Here is a 19,653-nt window from a genome sequence, read left to right on the forward strand (position 1 = left end):
CTCAGTTCTTCACAATGAACTCAGATCCACACAGAACTCTTTCTGCTCAACTAGAATACCAAGATGGTACAGAAACTGCTCATAGACAGGGTCCATTTGATACTTAATGTACCAGCATGGCTCAGGTAAGTGTGGGTCACATACCTAGTCCAACTGCCCATCAGCCAACACCCCCCCCCTCCCCCAATTGTGTTAGGGGCAGATCCATCCTTGTTAATGCCAAAAAAAAAAAAAAAGATGGCTATATTATCCGCTGTGTCGGATGATTGTGTGCTGGCGCGTGCAACTGGTGCCTGTCCTGAGGCAGACACAAGAGGTAAGACAACGATTTGAGGGGGGCAGAAGGTTAGGGGAAGGGGTAGGAAGGTTAGAATAGGGGGTAGGGAAGTTCTCTTCCAGGCTGCTCTTAAATTGGAGCAGCCTGGGAGGGAACTAGGGAAGGCCGCGGGCATCGACACATGCAAGTTGCACAAATGTGCACCCCCTTGCGCGCGCCAACCCCTGATTTTATAACATGTGTGCAAGTTATAAAATTGGTTGTCCATGTGTGCGCGCCAGATAGCGTGCACACATTTGAAAATGTACCCCTTATTATTTAATTTATGTAGTTAAAATGAATGGCTGTATATTAAAATGGTGCCCTCCACTCAGGAGGAAGGCAGCAGAGAGACATCACTCTCGCATATCTTCCAAGCGAATGGCACCAATTTGAAGAGTATATTAATGGAAGATGATGTCTGGAGGCCTGGTTCCTGGCCTCTGGTCCTGGGTCTAAGCAAGGCCCCAGTGTCAGGACTCTGCCTCCAGGCCAGGCATTTGGAACCCTGCCTCTGGGTCGGGCTCTGGCATTGGGCCAGGGCCTAAGCCAAGGCGTCAGGACCTGGCCCCTGAGTAGGGCCCAGGCATCAGACTGTGGCTGAGCCTGGGCTTAGGTGAAGGCATCAGCATTAGGACCCAGCTTCTGGGCTGGGCCTCGGCATCATGCCAAGTCCTAGGCCTAAGCTGAAGCCTCGGTGACAGGACCTTACCTCTGGGCTAGGCCAAGGCCTCAGCAATAGGACCTGGCCTCTGGGCAGGCTCCCATCGTCAGACCTGGGCCTAGGCCCAGGACTAAGTGTTGGGAGTGGCATGGGTCTGGGCCTATTCGAGGCCTCTGTGATGGCCCTTTCCCACCAGCTTTCAGCTTTCAATCTGAACCAAGGCCTCAATGATATGTCTTGATCTCCAGGCCAGTCCCCAGTGTCAGGCCTAGGCCCCAGTGATGGGACAGGTCTCGGGCTGCCCACATCATTGGACCCCTTACAGACAGGGTAAGTGGAGGATACGGGTACCTCCCCAACATCCTCTTCAGTAAACACCGAAGCAAAGAAATCATTTAATCTTTCCGCGATGGCCTTATCTTCTCTAAGTGCCCCTTTAACCCCTCAATCATCTAACGGTCCAACTGACTCCCTCACAGGCTTTCTGCTTCGGATATAGTTAAAAAGGTTTTTACTTTGAGTTTTTGCCTCTACAGCCAACTTCTTTTCAAATTCTCTCTTAGCCTGTCTTATCAATGTCTTACATTTAACTTGCCAACGTTTATGCTTTATCCTATTTTCTTCTGTTGGATCCTTCTTCCAATTTTTGAATGAAGATCTTTTGGCTAAAATAGCTTCTTTCACCTCCCCTTTTAACCATGCCGGTAATCGTTTTGCCTTCTTTCCACCTTTCTTAATGTGTGGAATACATCTAGACTGTGCTTCTAGAATGATTTTTTTTTAACAATGACCATGCCCTCTTGGACATTTTTTACTTTTGTAGCTGCTCTTTTCAGTTTTTTTTTAACAATTTTTCTCATTTTATCAAAGTTTCCCTTTTGAAAGTTTAGCACAAGAGCCTTGAATTTGCACACTGTTCCTCTTCCAGTCATTAAATCAAATTTGATCATATTATGATCACTATTGCCAAGCGGCCCCACCACCGTTACCTCTCTCACCAAGTCCTGTGCTCCACTGAGAATTAGATCTAAAATTGCTCCCTCTCTCGTCGGTTCCTGAACCAATTGCTCCATTAAGCTATCATTTATTTCATCCAGGAAAATTATCTCTCTAGCGTGTCCCGATGATACATTTACCCAGTCAATATTGGGGTAATTGAAGTCTCCCATTATTACTGCACTACCAATTTGGTTAGCTTCCCTAATTTCTCTTAGCATTTCACTGTCCGTCTCACCATCTTGACCAGGTGGACGGTAGTATACCCCTATCACTATAGTCTTCCCCGACACACAAGGGATTTCTACCCATAAAGATTCAATTTTGTATTTAGTCTCATGCAGGATGTTTATCCTGTTGGACTCTATGCCATCCCGGACATAAAGCGCCACACCTCCTCCCGGGTGCTCCTCTCTGTCATTGCGATATAATTTGTACCCCAGTATAGCACTGTCCCATTGGTTATCCTCTTTCCACCATGTCTCTGAGATGCCAATTAAGTCTATGTCATCATTCACTGCTATACATTCTAATTCTCCCATCTTACTTCTTAGACTTCTGGCATTAGCATACAAACATTTCAAAGTTTGTTTTTTGTTTGTATTTTCATTCTGCTTTTTAATTGATAGGGATAAGTTAGAATTTTTTAGCTCAGGTGAGTTTTTAGTTACAGGCACTTGGACTATTTTTCTAATTATTGGAACCTCACTGTCGGGATGCCCTAATTCTAATGCATCATTAGTATCCTTTGAAGATACCTCTCTCCGAACCATGCACTGCTGAGCGACTGTCGGCTTTCCCCTTTGTTCTAGTTTAAAAGCTTCTTGAGTTGGTGTGGGTTACCTCTTAGTCCACTCAGTATAACACAGAGTCACTGTAGAAAACCTATGTTTATTCTTTTTATAAGCATTCTATCAAGTTATGCGTGTCTTAGAATTTCTTTTATTTTGAACAACTTGTTTATTCTTTTATGAACTGCCAAGGAAGAACAGGAAACAAAAAGGAAAGTGGAAGTAATATCTAAGCTGAAATGATGAGTTTCCAGAAATGTCACTGTCTCTTTTCATTGAAAGGTCTGCTTAGATTTTATGCACTTGACAAATACTAGTTGAAATTTATCAAAACTTTGCTGCCAGTGCACTGGATTTATTGGTAGAAACACTGCAGCACTTTCCATGGGAAAAATACTGGGGCAGGACAGGAACAAGACAGACAAAATTATATTCATTTCCCCCATGCGCATCCTAGACGATACAGACTCCCATTGTACAATTAAATGTGTTTGTAAATGACAGGATGAGATAACAGTAGTTACTGCAATGACTGTAATTTCTAGTATTGAAATCATCCTTACATATCACCACCCTAGTGACCCAGGATGGTAGCTCTCACAAATGCAGAAGTGCATTTTGAAAGTGAGGTAAACAGCATGTGATCATACAAGATAGGAAGACTAAGTGCAGTATACTGCTGAAGAGCATAGCATACCCATAAAATCACATATGGAACATAATGCCCTTCAAAATATGTACTTGGGAACATCCTGATATGCCTGTTTAAGAATTGCCGTAGGCTTTTGAACCATCTGGAGTTTACTGTGCAGCGTTCTCAGCCTCCAGTGGTGCAGCTGTGCCACAGTACAGCTGTAGGAGTGTGTAGCAAAACCAAGAGAAAACACTTGGGGAAAAAATGTGTTCCTAATGATGCTCTTAATGATGATGTTCTATTTTTTTATGTTTCTGTGTCCAAGGGAATTATCAGAGAGAATGTTTGGCCACACAGAAACATCACAAAATATAATCTTAAGCTGAAAGCAGCTGCTTCATGCATTTGAATGAAACTGGATGTAGGGTATTAGGATCAAGGCACTTTTTCCCTAAATATCTTTAATTACATTAGGGAAGTACAATACATGGTTCTCCATCTCTCACAGAAGTATTCTTGGTAGCAGACTGCATTTGATTTAAATTTAACTCTACCTGCTGGAACTGGGAATCTCAAGGTAATTTGAAGATCTGTCTGTTTTCTTGCCTTAAAGAAATTGCAATTTTATACATATTGAGGACAATTTTCAGAATCATTTACTCAGGTGTATTGGCTCATCTAAAAGTTGCCTCCCTCTACCCAGCTAAAACTACTTGTGAGCTTCCACAGTACACACTCCTTTAGCTTGGCAGGGGGAAGACGCAGCCAGGGTGAGGAGATGGTGGGTTAGGAAAACAACGTGAGATTTAGGAGAAAGGACAGAAGCTATTGTAGCATGAAAAACAGTGACATTTTACAAAGTTCTTTTTTTGTGTGTTCCCTTGCAGAATAGATGGACATAATCCTGGAGCACACAAATAAACAGAGAGCATATTTTTTGGGTGCTGAACCAAAAGAGAAACTGATCAGAATTTCTTTTAATGAAAATTAAGCTAACGTGTAAAATAATAGTGGTGCATACACCCTGAATTTTTAAAGCAAAATGATCAAAAGGAACATAATTAAGGCCGCAGTGGAGGACAGAACATAGACCAAGGCTGGATATTGCTCCTCTTCTTTCTCTATGGTTATTTGACAATAGAGAATATATTAAGGATCTGCAGAGGAAAAAAATAATTCCAGCTTGTTCATTTGTTTTGTGGGCATCTTAATTCGTTTCTTTAGTTTCAATAGTTTCAAAACAAAAAAAATCATTTATTTGTTATATACCTTCATTCAGTGCCATTAAGGTCAATGGAGGAAACACTGTAGCTTAATTTGGGCTTCAGAATAAGGGGTTTCTCATCAGTTCTCATGAAATTCGTGGGAAGACATCATCAGAAGGGGGAAAGAATACCAAGTACTTAGACTGTGGCAAAGTGGCACCAAAAGTGGCATGAATAGCACAAGGCACCATAAAGAGCAAAGAGGTAATAGCAGTGGCAGGAGTTCTGCAAGACACCATCAGAGATGCAAAGAAGCAGCAAAAGTGAGAAGGACACTTCCAAGGCTTTAAAAGAAGGCACCAACAACAGTGGCATGAAACCTCAAAGCAGCACACAATGTAAAGTGGCACCGAGAGTGGCATCAACATCCTACTGCACAATGAAGGGGAAGTGAAGCAGAAAAGTTGGCAGGAAAACCTCTGAGGCACCAATAAAGGGATCAAGCAGCAGAAAGAGAAGCATCAACACTCCAAGGAACCATGAGAGGGGCAAAGTAGCCACCCCACCACCCCCCCCCCCCCCACCACACACACACACACACACACAGTGGCAAGAACACTCCACAAAGTAGAAAAGTAGAGTCTGTTATGGCAGTAAGGCAGATTGGTAGAATGTACCCCAAGGTGTAAAGTCTGGTATGACAGCAAGTCTATTGTCAGAGATACTCTCAAGGTGTAGCATGAGGGGGTATAGCAGCAAGGCAGAGTGGCATGGGAGATGGCAGTTTTCCTGTGGAATTTCTTGCCACTTGTTAGATGCAGTGCAAGACTAAGATCTGTCAGTATCATTTTTGTGAAATAAGCATTTATTTAATTTGTTACTTGAGCTTGATCTTGCTACTGGGTAGAATTATGGGTTTCTTGTGAAATGGGCTCTCCAAATGAAACTTTAGTCACATTCAGAACACGGACTTGATTTCCTCTCACTATAACCATAGGGCCGGATTTTCAAAAGGTTACGTGTACCAGGCCTATTTTCAAAGGGCCCGCCAACGCGTGTAAGTCCCGGGGCTTGCAAAAAGGGGTGGGGCGGGGTCAGAGGCTCCTGGCAGAGCGGCCATTTGCTGCTGTGCCGGGGATCGAGCACCGGTAGTCGGCCAGCATGCGCAACTTACTTCAGCCCTAGGGCTGAAGTAAGTTTTACAACAACAAAAAAAGAAAAAGGTAGGGGGGGGGAGAAAGGACAGGGGAAGTAGGGGAAGGGAAGGTGGGGTGGGGTGGGGTAGGGGGTAGGAAAGTTCCCTTCGAGGCCGCTCCGATTTCTGAGCAGCCTGGGAGGGAACGGGGGAAGGCAGCGTGGCTCGGCACGCACAAGGTGCACAATTGTGCACGCCGACCCCCTTACCTCTTAAAATCTACCCCATAACTTTTAAACAGCCATGCGTGTGCACATGTGCACACATTTTCTGGCTCACGTCCAAAGATGCAGCCATTTTATAACACGTGTGCGTATATGCATGGTACAAAATAGGCTGAACACACACACGTGTCTGCAGTTTTAAGTAGGTGTGCACCTATATGCGCAAATGCCACTTCTACCACTTAAGTAGGGGGTATTTAAAAGGCACATGCGCTGACATAATTACCAGTTTTCCCAGTTTGTTCCCAGTTCACCCAAGCAAGGGATAGAACTTCAAAACCCCTTTTTTAATAGCCTCCCTTTTACCCTGTTAACCCTGACTTTTAAAACCCCATCATCTCTTTTTTTTTTTTTTGTTTTGTTTTCTGACTTACACACCATCCGTAGCAGAAGTAAAGTTACCCAGCAGGGGACCCCAGCGCATGCTTGTGTGCATAAGTATTACATGCTAGTTTCATTGTGAAATCTAGGAATGCCCTTGCCCTGCCCTTTTTTGGGGAAAATGTTTTTATGTGCATAGCGGCAAGTACGCATGTACGCAGGCACCTTTTAAAATGTACTCGGCGCACACCGGCTTGACTTGTGTACATATTTCATGGTTTTGGTGCACGCAGAGCTTTTAAAATTCACCTATATAGTTTTCTTGGTAAATTGTGAGACTTGCTTTATTTTAAATAAATAAATAAATAAATAAATAAATAAAATAAAGGTTTTACCACAATCTATAGATGAACAGAATCTTCTCTTTGTTGATTTTCAGGTGTACATGTAATTTTTTTATACTTATATTTGAATTTAAATGTTATAATAAAGCATAAACTTTGTAAAAGAAACATGATGCAGAAAAATGACATACAAAACAAAATTATACAGTAATAACACATCCAAAAGCCTACCAGCAAGAGGAAAAACAAATAAGAAAAAAAGAGGAAAAGCAAAACAAACTAAATCAAGAAATATCATTAAATTAACCCCACTTCATAACAATTTAATTTGACACTACATATAAGGACCAGTTGGTATTAGCATTTTCTTAGAGTAAATAACTGAAAGTTTTTAATTTTCCTGGAACAAAAAATACAAAACAATCATTATTATACTTGACAATACACTTGCAAGGATATCTCAGAAAAAAAAAAGTTGCCCTATAGCTCGGGTTTCCTGCATAGCTCTAGACAGATCAGGAAATATCCTTACATTTTGACCCATAAACTGAACATTTAAAATTTCAAAATAACTCTTCATTACCAAACTCAAATTGTATTCAGAAAAAAAAAAGAAAGAAAGAAAAGAACAAGGAGACCTCATAAACTGAAGAATCCGATAAAGTAGAGAAAATTACATCAACAGAGAATCACTGATTCACTGATCCAGATGGTAAAAAATATACCTTATTAAAGGAGAGGGTAGATTGTGAGAAAAATACCAACATTTCAGTATAATATCTATTTAATGTAACATGAGGAATTTCCCTCACAACCCTTGGAAAATTCAAAAGACGAAGATTTAAATGTCTCAGGCTATTCTCAATAAACTCAACTCTTCTATCAATGGCCTCACAGTCACGAAGAACAGAAACTTGCACTGCTTTAACAGAGTCAACTTCCTTTTCCACAGATATGAACTTCCCAGTCAACTCTTGCTGTTGTTGAACGTTATCTGTTACCAGAGATTCAACTTTCTGAGAGATAACGGTTCCTTCGAAGTGGACTCTGTCCTCTCTACAAGATGCCACTTGACTGCTGTCATTTTTGCTACACCAGACTAATATGGCTATCCTTCTGAAGATTTATCATCAGGGGGGCTCAATCACAGCCGGGGAGACCTCTCCTCCACTTCTTCCAGCAACAGGACCCAATGCCACTCATCCAGACATGGGGGGCCATGAAATGCATGACTGAAGACTGCCCTGGAGGAGGAAAGGGCTCTTAAGGGTAAAAGTGAACTTTCCCTTTCCTTTTAGAAGGCATTTTATGAAAAGAAACAAGTATGAGGAAAACTTGTTGGAGCAGAGGCAGAGCACAGTCCTCTCTTGCTGCCACACTTTACACTTTTCCAAAATGGTTTCTCACTGTAGAGAGTGCAGTGTTGTGCCATGGACAAATTATGAGACTGTAGACACAGGCTTCACACACCCAACAACAGACTGGAAATCCTGTATGATTCAGTCTCTGTGCAATGCTCACCCCACTGGACTGGTGCCCACTGCCCATTTGCCCAGAGACAAAAGCAATGCTGCAACTTTCCCCACTCTCACACCCAGACCCTGCCTCCACCCTCCCCAAGGGAAGAGAAAAATCAGCAGCAAAGTGCTACTGATGGATGGTTTTCTCTGCTCATTATCATGTAGGATGATTCAATAAAATGTGTTTAGCTGAATGCACAGTTTTACCCACACTTAAATGCACATTTTGTGCAGATAAACATTACTCTCAATGCAGGAAGGAGTTTTACCTGCACAAAACATGCATTTAAAAATTTGGGTTCAGCTCAGCGCCCTTGCATGGAAATTCCATGCAAATGAGGGCATTAAGCATCCTCTCCCAGTGCAGAGAGGTGCACTGGCTGAGCACATATTTTCTTAACACTAGAAAATTTACTCCTGGTCAGAGGTGGAGTAAAGTTTCTAACACTGGATCTGCTGTTGGCACTCGACCCCAACCCGGACCGCCGCCATGCCCCCAGCCATGCCCCTTTTTGCAAGCCCCGGGACATAAGCGCGTCCCAGGGCTTGCTCAGCCCACGCAGGGGCAGATTTTCATGCGTAGCCTTTGAAAATCTGCCCCAGAGTGTTTATTTTTTAAGCCTAACCATGAACAGATAGCTGGATAAATTAGGAGCACAACCAAAGATATGCCCCTAAATTAGGAGCACAAGAAATGATTTGCTCCTAAATTAGGAGCATAACAACACGGCAGCGTTTCGGAGTATATGACTGACAGTCGCGGAAAGAAATGTTGAACAGACAGCACACAGCCGGTGCCCCAAACACATTTCGCTTGTATCTGATCATGAACTGACTACATCCATGTCATCCAAATTATACTGACAGCACTTTATTCCCTGAAGCTCCCTAAGGAAGGAGTCACATACTCCGAAACACTGCCGTGTCGGAGGTTGGCACTTCAGGGCAACATCAGTCATTTACATCAATGTGGACCAAGATAAGTGTTATAGCTCCGTGCAGGAGAATACATGAACTGTGGTATAACGCAACCCATGATTGGAAAAGCCCAGTGCTAGACGGGCTTTACACATAAGCCATAAGCAATTTGTGGCACTTTATGACGGTTGCTACATACCTTTATAATTTTATTTATTTATTTAGCATTTTTATATACCGAAGTTCATGTAACAGGTTACAAATCACCTCGGTTTACATTATAACAAAACCGTTGCATAATAGTGCATTACATTGAACAGGGGTGAATCAAACTTGGATCAAGGGTTTAACATAAAGGCAAGTGGAGGAAAATTTAACCGGCGTGCCGGGTGCTAACATAGGAGTATAGCCAGTTGTCTAAGGAGACACTGGTAAGAGAAATTGAGGAGGAGCATTATTATTATACAAGCTCTATTATAGATGAATCTATATTATACAGACTATAAGACTCAGCATCACTTGATCCAGTTTGCAGCGTTTTCTACCCAGACCATGACAAGGCAATGAGGTCATATAAGACTCACTGGGAAGGGCTGGTTGCTATAGTTACTTAAACCTGTTCTCCCATTAAGTCCTATGGCCCATTAACTTTAAAGGGCCATAGAAATGAATGAGAAAAAAATAAATGAAACAAATAGGATTTGTTTTTCCCTGGGATTCTCCCCCCCCCCCCCCCCCCCCCCCATTCAAAAGAAGTAAACAATGTCCCATTTGTTTAGGTTTGCCCATATGTCCCTGGAATATATGAAAATGGAGAGCAATAAAAACACTAAAATAAGCAAAATGTAAGCCTTTCCATTGCCATCTATGTATGCATGCTTGATTCTAGGAGCTGTAACACAAAAAAAAACCCAATACTGTTGAAGGAAAATGATTCTGTCATTTGTCTCTAAGTTAACAGAGAAACCTCAGGGAATATAAGAAAAACGAGGGCACAAGTGATTCATTGTGTTATCGGATTACGCCACACCTGGAAGAAGAAGCATGAGAAATAATTACAGCCATCCTAGGTGTGGTGTAATCCATAATAATGCACTGTTCCCAAGTGTCCTATTGGTATTGCTATGTCTAGATTCTTTGTAAATTGCAATCCAAAGACATCTGTGATACTGTAGTTTTGGACATTACTACTCTGGAATGTATCAATAAGGTCTAAATTCTGACAGAGCTGCCGGTACGCAAATGTAGCCATCACATTGGTACACTGAAGCATTTGCTGTTAGGCCTGTGGGCCTCCCTATCCAAGATATGACCTAATCATTTCATTTCAATCATTTACTATATACCACCTGCTCATCCTTTAAAGTTGGCCGAAGCGGCTTACAATAAAACAAATGCATCTGACCGAGAAACGGGATGGTGCACTCATTATCGTAAGTGTGCCCCTGTGAAATGAGATGTACGAAGAAAGGAGGAAGAGGGGAGATAAGAGATCTAAATACCTCAAATGCACAAATAATGCACGGGAACATTCGCCAGGGGGAAAGGAAGTTGTTTTGAAAAAAAGGTCATGCTATGAGGCTCAAAGGGAGAAACATAAAAGCATATTTGTTCTTAGAAAGGGTGGTAGATGCATGGAATAGCCTCCCAGTGGAACTGATGGAGATTAAAAAAAAATTCAAAAATTCAGGAAAGCTCTAGTAATGAATACGGCGAATCCTTAAATATATGGATGCGAGGGTAAAGTCTGAGACTGGGAAGGTGTGCAGCACTGCAGCAGGACTAGGCAGGCTAGATAGATTTGCAATTCTTCAATTTGCTCTTATTCTCCGTGTTTCTATCAATATTTTCCAGCTGCAGCACGAAACACCATTTAAAGTAATACAAAGTACCTTAAACAATGGTAATTTACAAGAACTCTGTGCCTGAGCAATAATCTGCTGCTTCTGTGCTTTCCACATCTGCATCTGTGTCAGCAGCTGGAAAAATTACTTCTAAAATGTTACATTAGTAGTTCAGGAATTTGCCGATACATAATATTATTGTATGTGGATTCATAGGAAGTGCTATAATGTAAAGTGGTACAAAGTAGAAAAAGGTGAGCAGTTTAAAAGAGCACATTTGGTCTGCACGTACCAGCTGGTAAGAGTGAAACCTGCAGCCCACAGGAAAAGCGCATTCTCAGAATGCAGAATAATGAATCATTTCCAGGAGCTAATCTCCACCCAGGCTTAAATCTAGCAAAATCCACATGGATGTAATTGCAAAGAAATGCAGAGAGAAGTATAATTATTAATTTATGTACTCTTTGAGAAGAGAAATCCTACTTACTGTATATTTGCTGACCAGGTAGAATTTAAGATGTTAATATGAATACATAGTGACCTGAATAAGATGATTTTTCTCAGATAGTGCCTATAAAATCTTATCCGCCTTTTTTTTTTTTTTGTTAAATCTGCAGGGGGCTGCTATGTAAACTGATTTAAAAAGCTAAAATAGGTTCTTTGTTCCCCTCTCGTCCCCTTTCAGTCTGTTATTGTTTTTAATTTTTATTTAGATTTTACATTTCATGACACTTAAAAGTGGACTTCAGTCAGGTACTGCAGGTATTTCCCTATCCCCAGAGAGATTACAACCTTAGGGGCTCATTCACAAAGCCAAAGTGGGTTTTTTTCCCCCCGAGGGGAAAATACCACTGGCATCACAATGCCGCAGTAAATGACCCTTCTGCTGTGCGATTCCTACGATATTTTTCCACACTGGAAAATACTACGGCAGTGAATGCTCCTAGGGAATGCATGATGGCAGCCCCGAGTCTGTGAAATCACCATGAATTAAAAGGGCCGACAGCCATGAGTAAGCCCCCCACCCAGTGGGGTGACCATTGTTCAAAAATTTAAAATAATATAGTTCAAAAGCTGGTACCAGGCCCCACCCCAACCTGGCCCTCAGATGCCAGGACTCCCAACCCAGTGAACCTCTCCCTTACCCACAAATGCGTCTCTGGTGGTGCAGTGGGAGCCTGGATCACCCCTAGGTCTCTAGGCCTAACGGCCACCATTTTTTTAAAATGGCACCAGACAATCCTTTGCTTCTACCATTTTGAAAAATGGCAGCTGCCAGGACCAGAAGGCACTTTGGGCCCCCCCCCACCGGACCACCATGGACTCATTTATAAGTGGAGGCCCTGCAGGTGGGCTGTGGGTGATAGGGATCCTGGCCTCCAGGGGAGAGGATGGGGAACTTCAAAGGAGATTACATTCAGATACTGCAGGTATTTCCCGATCCCCAGAGGGCTTACAGTCTAAGGGCCCTAATTTAAGCTTTTTTTCCCATAGACACAACATGGGAGAAAATCTGTAATAAATAGACCCCTAAGTTTGTACCTGAGGCAATGGAGGGTGAAATGGCTTGCCCAGGGTCACAAGGAGCAGCAGTAGGATTTGAACTCTGGTTTCCCTGGGTCGCAGCCCACTCTTCTAACCACTGCGCTATACTCCTCCACTTTATTTTTTAAAATTGTTGAACAGCAGCCACCTGCAAGGGTAGGAGGTGGGTCCGGCGTTCTATACAGACCTTGGAGGATTTTGATGTCTTAAGGGGAAAGGGCAGGAGGCAGGTTTACTCTGGGGCAACAGCCCCTTTAAGGCATGGTCCTGGGATATGTTAACGTCCTGATGTTCCCGGGGAAGTTAGATACAACTCAAGAATCGTAGCTAATGTGATTTTTTTCAGCAAGCCATCTCATTTGACCAGTGTCCTTTAGGGCAGGGGTGGGCAATTCCAGTCCTCAAGGGCCACAAACCTGTCGAGGTTTTAGGATATCCTAATGAATATGCATGGCATAGATTTGCATACAACTGAGGCAGAGTGCATGCAAATCTCTCTCATGCATATTCATTAGGGATATCCTGAAAACCAGACTGGTTTGTGGCCCTCGAGGACCGGAACTGCCCACCCCTGCTTTAGGGCATTTATGAAGTGATTAGCTTGCATTTGCACGCTAATCAGGTCCTTTAAATACACACAAGGTGCTGGGGCCAGAATAATCTGAGGTATTTGAAATACCTCGCATTATCCCTACACCTTAGGCCACTTACTGTGCAGAAAATGTCCTAATGCGGTTTGGTGAATGAGCCACCATTTGTACCCCAGGCAATGGAGGGTAAAGTGACTTGCCCAAGGTCACAAGGAGCAGCAGTAGGATTTGAACTCTGGCTTGCAACCCTGCTACCTTAACCACTAGCTTACTCCTTTACCATGGAACTTCCTTCACTTGAAAATCTGCTTGCCTCTCTTATCTTTGAAATACTTAAATGAATCTATCATATCCCCCCTATCCTTCTGTGCTCTAGCGTGAACATGTTTACGACAGGTCAGAATCTGGATTTTCTCATGAAGGCTGGTTCCCCCTTTAAGCCTCATGCCCTGTGGAATACATCTCTCCATGCAGCAAACCAAAAGTACATCTTCCAGATCTTGGCTTCCTCTGGAGGATTATTTAAACTTGTCTTCTGCAGTTCTCTTATTGGTGGCAGCTGACTAAGTTTAATATCATATTTATATATCGTAATGTTTATTTAGTCCTGTTTGTAAGCTGTGTGGCACTGTTTGGGAGTAGGAACATAATAAGATGAGCAAAATATATAAAACAAGATTAAACACACTGGAAAACAGGGCAGCTCGGATGATTTTTAAGAAGCATTCTGAATGTGTAGTAATCCTGTCTTTCCACCTCTACCCTGCAGATGCGCACAACTCGCAAAGTGTCGGTGTGGCCAGTGGGACTAGTGGGTGGACGACGCTATGAGCGCCCTATAGTAGAAAACGGTAAAGTCGTGGGCTGGTACACTGGCTGGAGAGCTGATAGGCCATTTGCCATTGACATGGCAGGTAAGTGCCAATGCAGTCTCATTTCATTAAGCTATGTCTTGGCACACTACACTCCCCCAAATTACAACTATACGCTGGCAAACTGAACTTCAAACAATATGCCACATTTTGCAAAATATTCCATAATAATATTCATGTTACAGTCCTCTTCTCTGACATTTTGGGCCTGCTTCTTTGAGCTATTTTCCCTATAAAGAATGGGGGGAAACCTTATTAAAACAAGCTTTTTGTCAAAACTATGACCACCTCCCCAACCCCCAAATCAGCACTCCCTTCCCCCTCTCATGAGCTTAGTCCATAACATTGTGCCCTCCACCTAACTCAACTCCAGGATACTTTGACCTCCCTCATCAGTCTGACCCCACCACTTCCTGCCCCTTCACCGGCCCAGCCCCAGCACAGTGTCTCCACCTCCCTAACCTGACCCCAGTGTATTCTGCCCCTCCTCCCCAGTGCACACTGACCTGCTCACCACAGCTCAGCCCCTCTACACAAACATCCCTCACTGGCCAAACCCCGGCACACCTTTCCCCTTCACTGGCCATCCCTAGAACACATTGGCTCCCCCTTCTAAACCTGACTCCAGCACACTCTGACATGCCCTCCACAGCTCAAACCCGCCCCCCCCCCCCCCCCCCCACACACACTCTGACACCTCCTCACCATCTGGATCCCAGCATTCCCTTAACCCCAGGGTGTGCTAGGGCTATCCCTAGCACACCCTGAGCTCCATCGCTCCCTAGCCTGACCCCATCAATCTGTGTCTGCTCCACAGCTTGATCCCAGAACACTTTCTACTCCACTAACCTGAAGCATGTACTCTCTGTTCCTCTCCCAAGCCTAACCCAAGACACAATCTCCCCCTCCTCCCATTAGCTCACATGAAACTAAGTGCACCAAAACACCAAACCTTCCTAAAAATCCCAGACAGACAAAAAGTCCCCTTCCCCCACACACAAACAAATGCCTGGTGAACCCCAATCTTCCCGTGACCTCCCACCATCCCAGTCCTTACTCTATCAAGGCTCTATGCATTTATGAGAGCAAGGGTGATCCCCAGTCACTCCTGCCTGGCTGCTCTGGGATTCCAAAATGGCCATCGGTAAACCTGAGGCCAGCGCCATTTTGTTGTATGACAGAATACTACCGTACAGCATAATGGTGTGAGAACTGGATTGACTTTTGGCCATTTTAGAACCCTGAGGCAGCCAGGCAGCAGCGACTACGAATCATTCCTGCAACAAAGTAAGGGCTAGGGTAGGTGGAAGTCAGCAGGAGCTCCTGGGAGACTGGCAAGACCATTAATTGATTTCAGGGAAAGCGATGGAAGTTAAGACCCAGATGTTTTTGGTTAGTGGAGTCTGCTGTCGGGAGCACTTATGCACACCAGTACCCCACCAACCACCTAAGCACATTATATATATATGGATGGATATTTATTTTTATACCCTTTTTTTTTCCCCAGTAGTTTCCTTTTGTACCCTTTAGACTTCAGCTTCCATTGAACTATAGCACCATGAGCCTTCATGCCCAACTGTCTGGATATTTTTCCCTGTTTTACATCCCCTTACAACTACCTTAGCCAGGTCATGGCAGTAGAGGGTCAAGTTGCCTGGGCTTCCTTCCAGAAACCTACAGTCGTGGGCTCGAAGTCCAGGCTGTAGGGGTCAACGCTGTGTAAAGCCTGAGACCTCCTCCCTGGAGGGGCTATGAGTGCTGGCTCTGCAGCATCCCCATCACTGGCAGCTGATCCGAAACTCCTATAAAAGCCTCACTTTTTAAAACAAGCATGCAGTTTTGCATATTTACAGGTAATGTGGTGCTAATGAAAGGTAGGTATGTAGACACGTGTTTTGGACCAGAAATCCAAAATAGCCACTGAGCTATTTACTTATTTAAATATTTCTAACTTGCCTTATTCATTGTAGATGCTCAAGACAGGGTACAATAGATCAAATTATGAATCATCACAATTCTAATAAAGCAATATGGCTAACTGCACAGTTGCCATTCTCTTTATTTTTAGCCATATGTGGTAAAGATATGTCAGTTGTACTTTTTAAAAATGTTTATGTAAATGTTTATGTAATTAATTTCCTTTCAAATAAGTCCCATATCATCATGTCAATCCACTTTGAAGTTATGAGCTCCTAGAACCCTAAGTCGTACTTCTTATTTGTGTAATAAACAATGCACATTTTTAACTTTGCATCCTTTCATATTGCAGATGTGCCATGCTGCGCTCTTAAAAGAATTTAGTGAAAGCACTGATCATCCATGCCTTTGGATTCTGCACACACTGATCAAGTCTAAAAGTTCTGAACATATCTGTCATGTATTTAGTCTATAAAAGAAACATCCTTCTGCATGATAGCTTGATATTGATCAGCAACAATTTTGTATGGTTTTTTCATAACTAGTTTCAGTTTAATGCAATGAAACATACATTATACATCAGGGATGTCCAACTTCAGTCTTCAGGATCCATAAACAGGTCAGGTTTTCAAGATATCCACAATGAAAATGCTACACTCTGTATGCACGGCTTTCTTTATATGTACATATATCTCATGCATATTCATTATAGATATCCTGAAAATCAGGCCTGTCTATTGCTTGTAAGGACCAGAACTGGCCATCCCTGCTATACATCGATAGCATATTTTCCAGGAAAGTCAAAACAATTATATATGTGTCCTACAGGATTAAAGTAAGGATTAATATGCCAGGTACATTTCAAACACTGCACTAAACACAGTAGTCCCTTGAATAATAAACAAATTTAGAGTTACAGAACAATACTTGTTCTGTGTCATGAGTCAGCCTCATTTTATTTCTTTCTAAAAGTTTTAGGCCATCTATAGCACATCTATAGGCATCTTACAATAATGTATTTACATTCATAAATATTTGCAAGATCCCGTGAAAACAACAGCCAGGCCAAATGTACCCAGCAAACAGCATCTTTAACACCTGCTCTTTCACAGACAATAGCACAGTTCAACATGCCTGAGGCACTAGGGTCATTTCGGACATGATTAGTCAGAATTTAAGTACAGTTGCCTAGATTTTATGCAGCAATTAAACATCCATCTGCATTGCCTTAAGCTGTGCAACTAGCCCTTAACAGCAGGTGCATAAGTCCCCTTTTCTGGGGTATTGGTATCCTGGCATGGTAGATCCTGGCCTACCAGAATCTTCTCTGACCAGCTTCTTTGACAAGAGAGTCTCTAATTGGCCTCATCTGTTTTTTCCAATTACTACCACCTTCCTGTGGCCAGTACCTTCTTCCTGATTCGATTTAGGCCAAGACTTCCTGTAACTACATCACTCAATAGCCTTCTTTCTTGGGACCACGACCTCTTCCTTAAAGCAGTACTATTTCTGGAGTTCTCTTTATAATGCTCTCCAGCCTCTAACGTGGTTACTTTCTCTTCACCTCTAGATTGTACCCGTTCACATCAGGTATCCAACTCAACACACTGTGGCATTGCTTTGCAAGCTTTGCACAACAGTGTGCATAGCGGGTCAAGTTCCCTGCAACTGCAAACCTTACTCTGAGAACTATTTTTACATTTTGAAGAAATTCTCAAACCGCATGTGATAATTCTGGAAGAATCAACCACGATTTCATGATTCTCTAGTTAAAAACAACCCCCATATTTCCCAGAATGGGCATTCAATGTGAGCTTAAGTAGCTTCTTCCCATATGTGGCCATTTTGATAACCTGCTCTTAGGTCATGTTATTCAAATGCTGCTGTAAATGTTAGGATGAGTGTCATTGACCTATGTGAAGTGAAAAGTTCTTTTGCGCTTCATTCACACTTAGGGGTAGATTTTCTAAATCTACGCGAGCGCGTACTTTTGTTCGCGCACCATTTGTGCAACTTGCGCGCACCAAGCCCTGTGCGCACTGCCCGTTCCCTCTGAGGCCGTTCTGAAATTGGAGCAGCCTCGGAGGGAACTTTTCTTCTACCCCCCGCACCTTTCCCTCCCTTCCCCTACCTAACCCACCCCCCCCCCCCCCCCCGGCCCTATCTAACCCTTCCCCCTACCTTTGTTGGCAAAGTTACACCGGCCGGAGGCAGGCGTAACTCTGTGCGTGGCAGTGGGCTGCTGGCGTGCCATCACCCGACCCGGGGGCTGGTCCGGAGGTCTCAACCACGCCCCCGGAACGCCACGAAAATCGCGCCACCCACCCGGCACACCCCCGACACGCCCCCCTTGCGAAGCCCCGGGACTTAGGCTCGGCTCGTGCAGGGGGGTTTTAAAAGGGTTACATGCATAACTTATGTGCATAACCCTTTTAAAATCCGGCCGTTATTGAGTTACTTGTAGCAGAGCAATGGAAAACACTGAAACATTCTAAAATTCTTACATATTGCTTTCGGTATCTTTCTGAGGGTGAGACAAAAATGTGAAGGCCTCAATCAGCTGTGAGAATTTATTCTATATTATTTTACATTGTCACTTTTCCATGACCAGCAAAGGGAAATCATGCCTTACCAATTTACTAGATTTTTTTCAGGGTGTAAATAAACATATGGACAAAGTTGAGCCAGTTGATATAGTCTATTTGATTTTCAGATGGCATTTGACATAGTCCCTCATGAGAGACTCCTCAGAAAATTGGGAGGTCATGGAATCAGAGGCAGTGTCCTATTGTGAATTGGTAACTGGATAAAAGACCGGAAACAGAGGTTAGGACTAAATGGTCAGTTTTTTGAATGGAGTGCCCCAGGAGTCTGTATTGGTACCTATACTAATTAGCATATTCATAAACCATCTGGAGAAAGGAACAATGAGTGAAGTGACCAGATTTGCAGATGACACAAAATTGTTTTGAGTTGTTAAAACAGTAACAGATTGTGAAGAACCACAGAAGTACTTTGTGAGACAAGAAAACTGGGCTTTTAAATGGCAGATGCAATTTAATGTGAACAACTGCACAGTTGTTAATGTACGGAAAAATAATCCCAAATTCAGGTACATGATGCTGGGTTCCATGTTACGAGTCACCATCCAGAAAAAGAATTCCGGAGTCCTTGAGGATAACACCTTGAGATCTTCAGATCAGTGTGGTCAAAAAGACACATAGAATGTTAGAAAATATTTGGAGAGGAATTAAGAACATCCAAGAACTTATCCAAACTTTTCTTAAATCCAGCTACACTAACTGCACTAACCACATCCTCTGGCAACAAATTCCAGAGCTTAATTGTGCATTGAGTGAAAAAGAATTTTCTCTGATTAGTTTTAAATGTGCTACTTGCTAACTTCATGGAGTGCCCCCTAGTCCTTCTATTATCCAAAGAGTAAATAACCGATTCACATTTATTTATTTTATTTATTTTTATTTTTTATATACCGGAATTCCTGTATGCAATACAAATCAATCTACCCATTCTAGACCTCTCATGATTTTAAAGACCTCTATCATATCCCCCCCCCCCCCCCCCCCTCCTTAGCCGTCTCTTCTCCAATCTAAACAGCCCTAACCTCGTTAGCCTTTCCTCAGACAGGAGCTGTTCCATCCCCTTTAACATTTTGGTCGCCCTTCTCTGTACTTTCTCCAGTGCAACTATATCTTTTTTCAGATGCAATGACCAGAATTATATACAGTACTCAAGG

General features: G+C 42.9%; 1 protein-coding gene across 1 annotated transcript in view; it reads left to right on the top strand.

Moving 5' to 3' along the window:
* Positions 1-19,653, top strand: part of B3GAT2 (beta-1,3-glucuronyltransferase 2) — a 154,186-nt gene that overhangs the window by 104,588 nt on the left and 29,945 nt on the right. The window contains 1 exon segment of the mRNA XM_029595649.1: positions 13,877-14,021. Within this exon segment, the coding sequence (XP_029451509.1) occupies positions 13,877-14,021 (145 nt within the window).

Source organism: Rhinatrema bivittatum, chromosome 3 (assembly GCF_901001135.1).
Source record: "Rhinatrema bivittatum chromosome 3, aRhiBiv1.1, whole genome shotgun sequence".
In the NCBI taxonomy this organism is placed as follows: Eukaryota; Metazoa; Chordata; class Amphibia; order Gymnophiona; family Rhinatrematidae; genus Rhinatrema; species Rhinatrema bivittatum.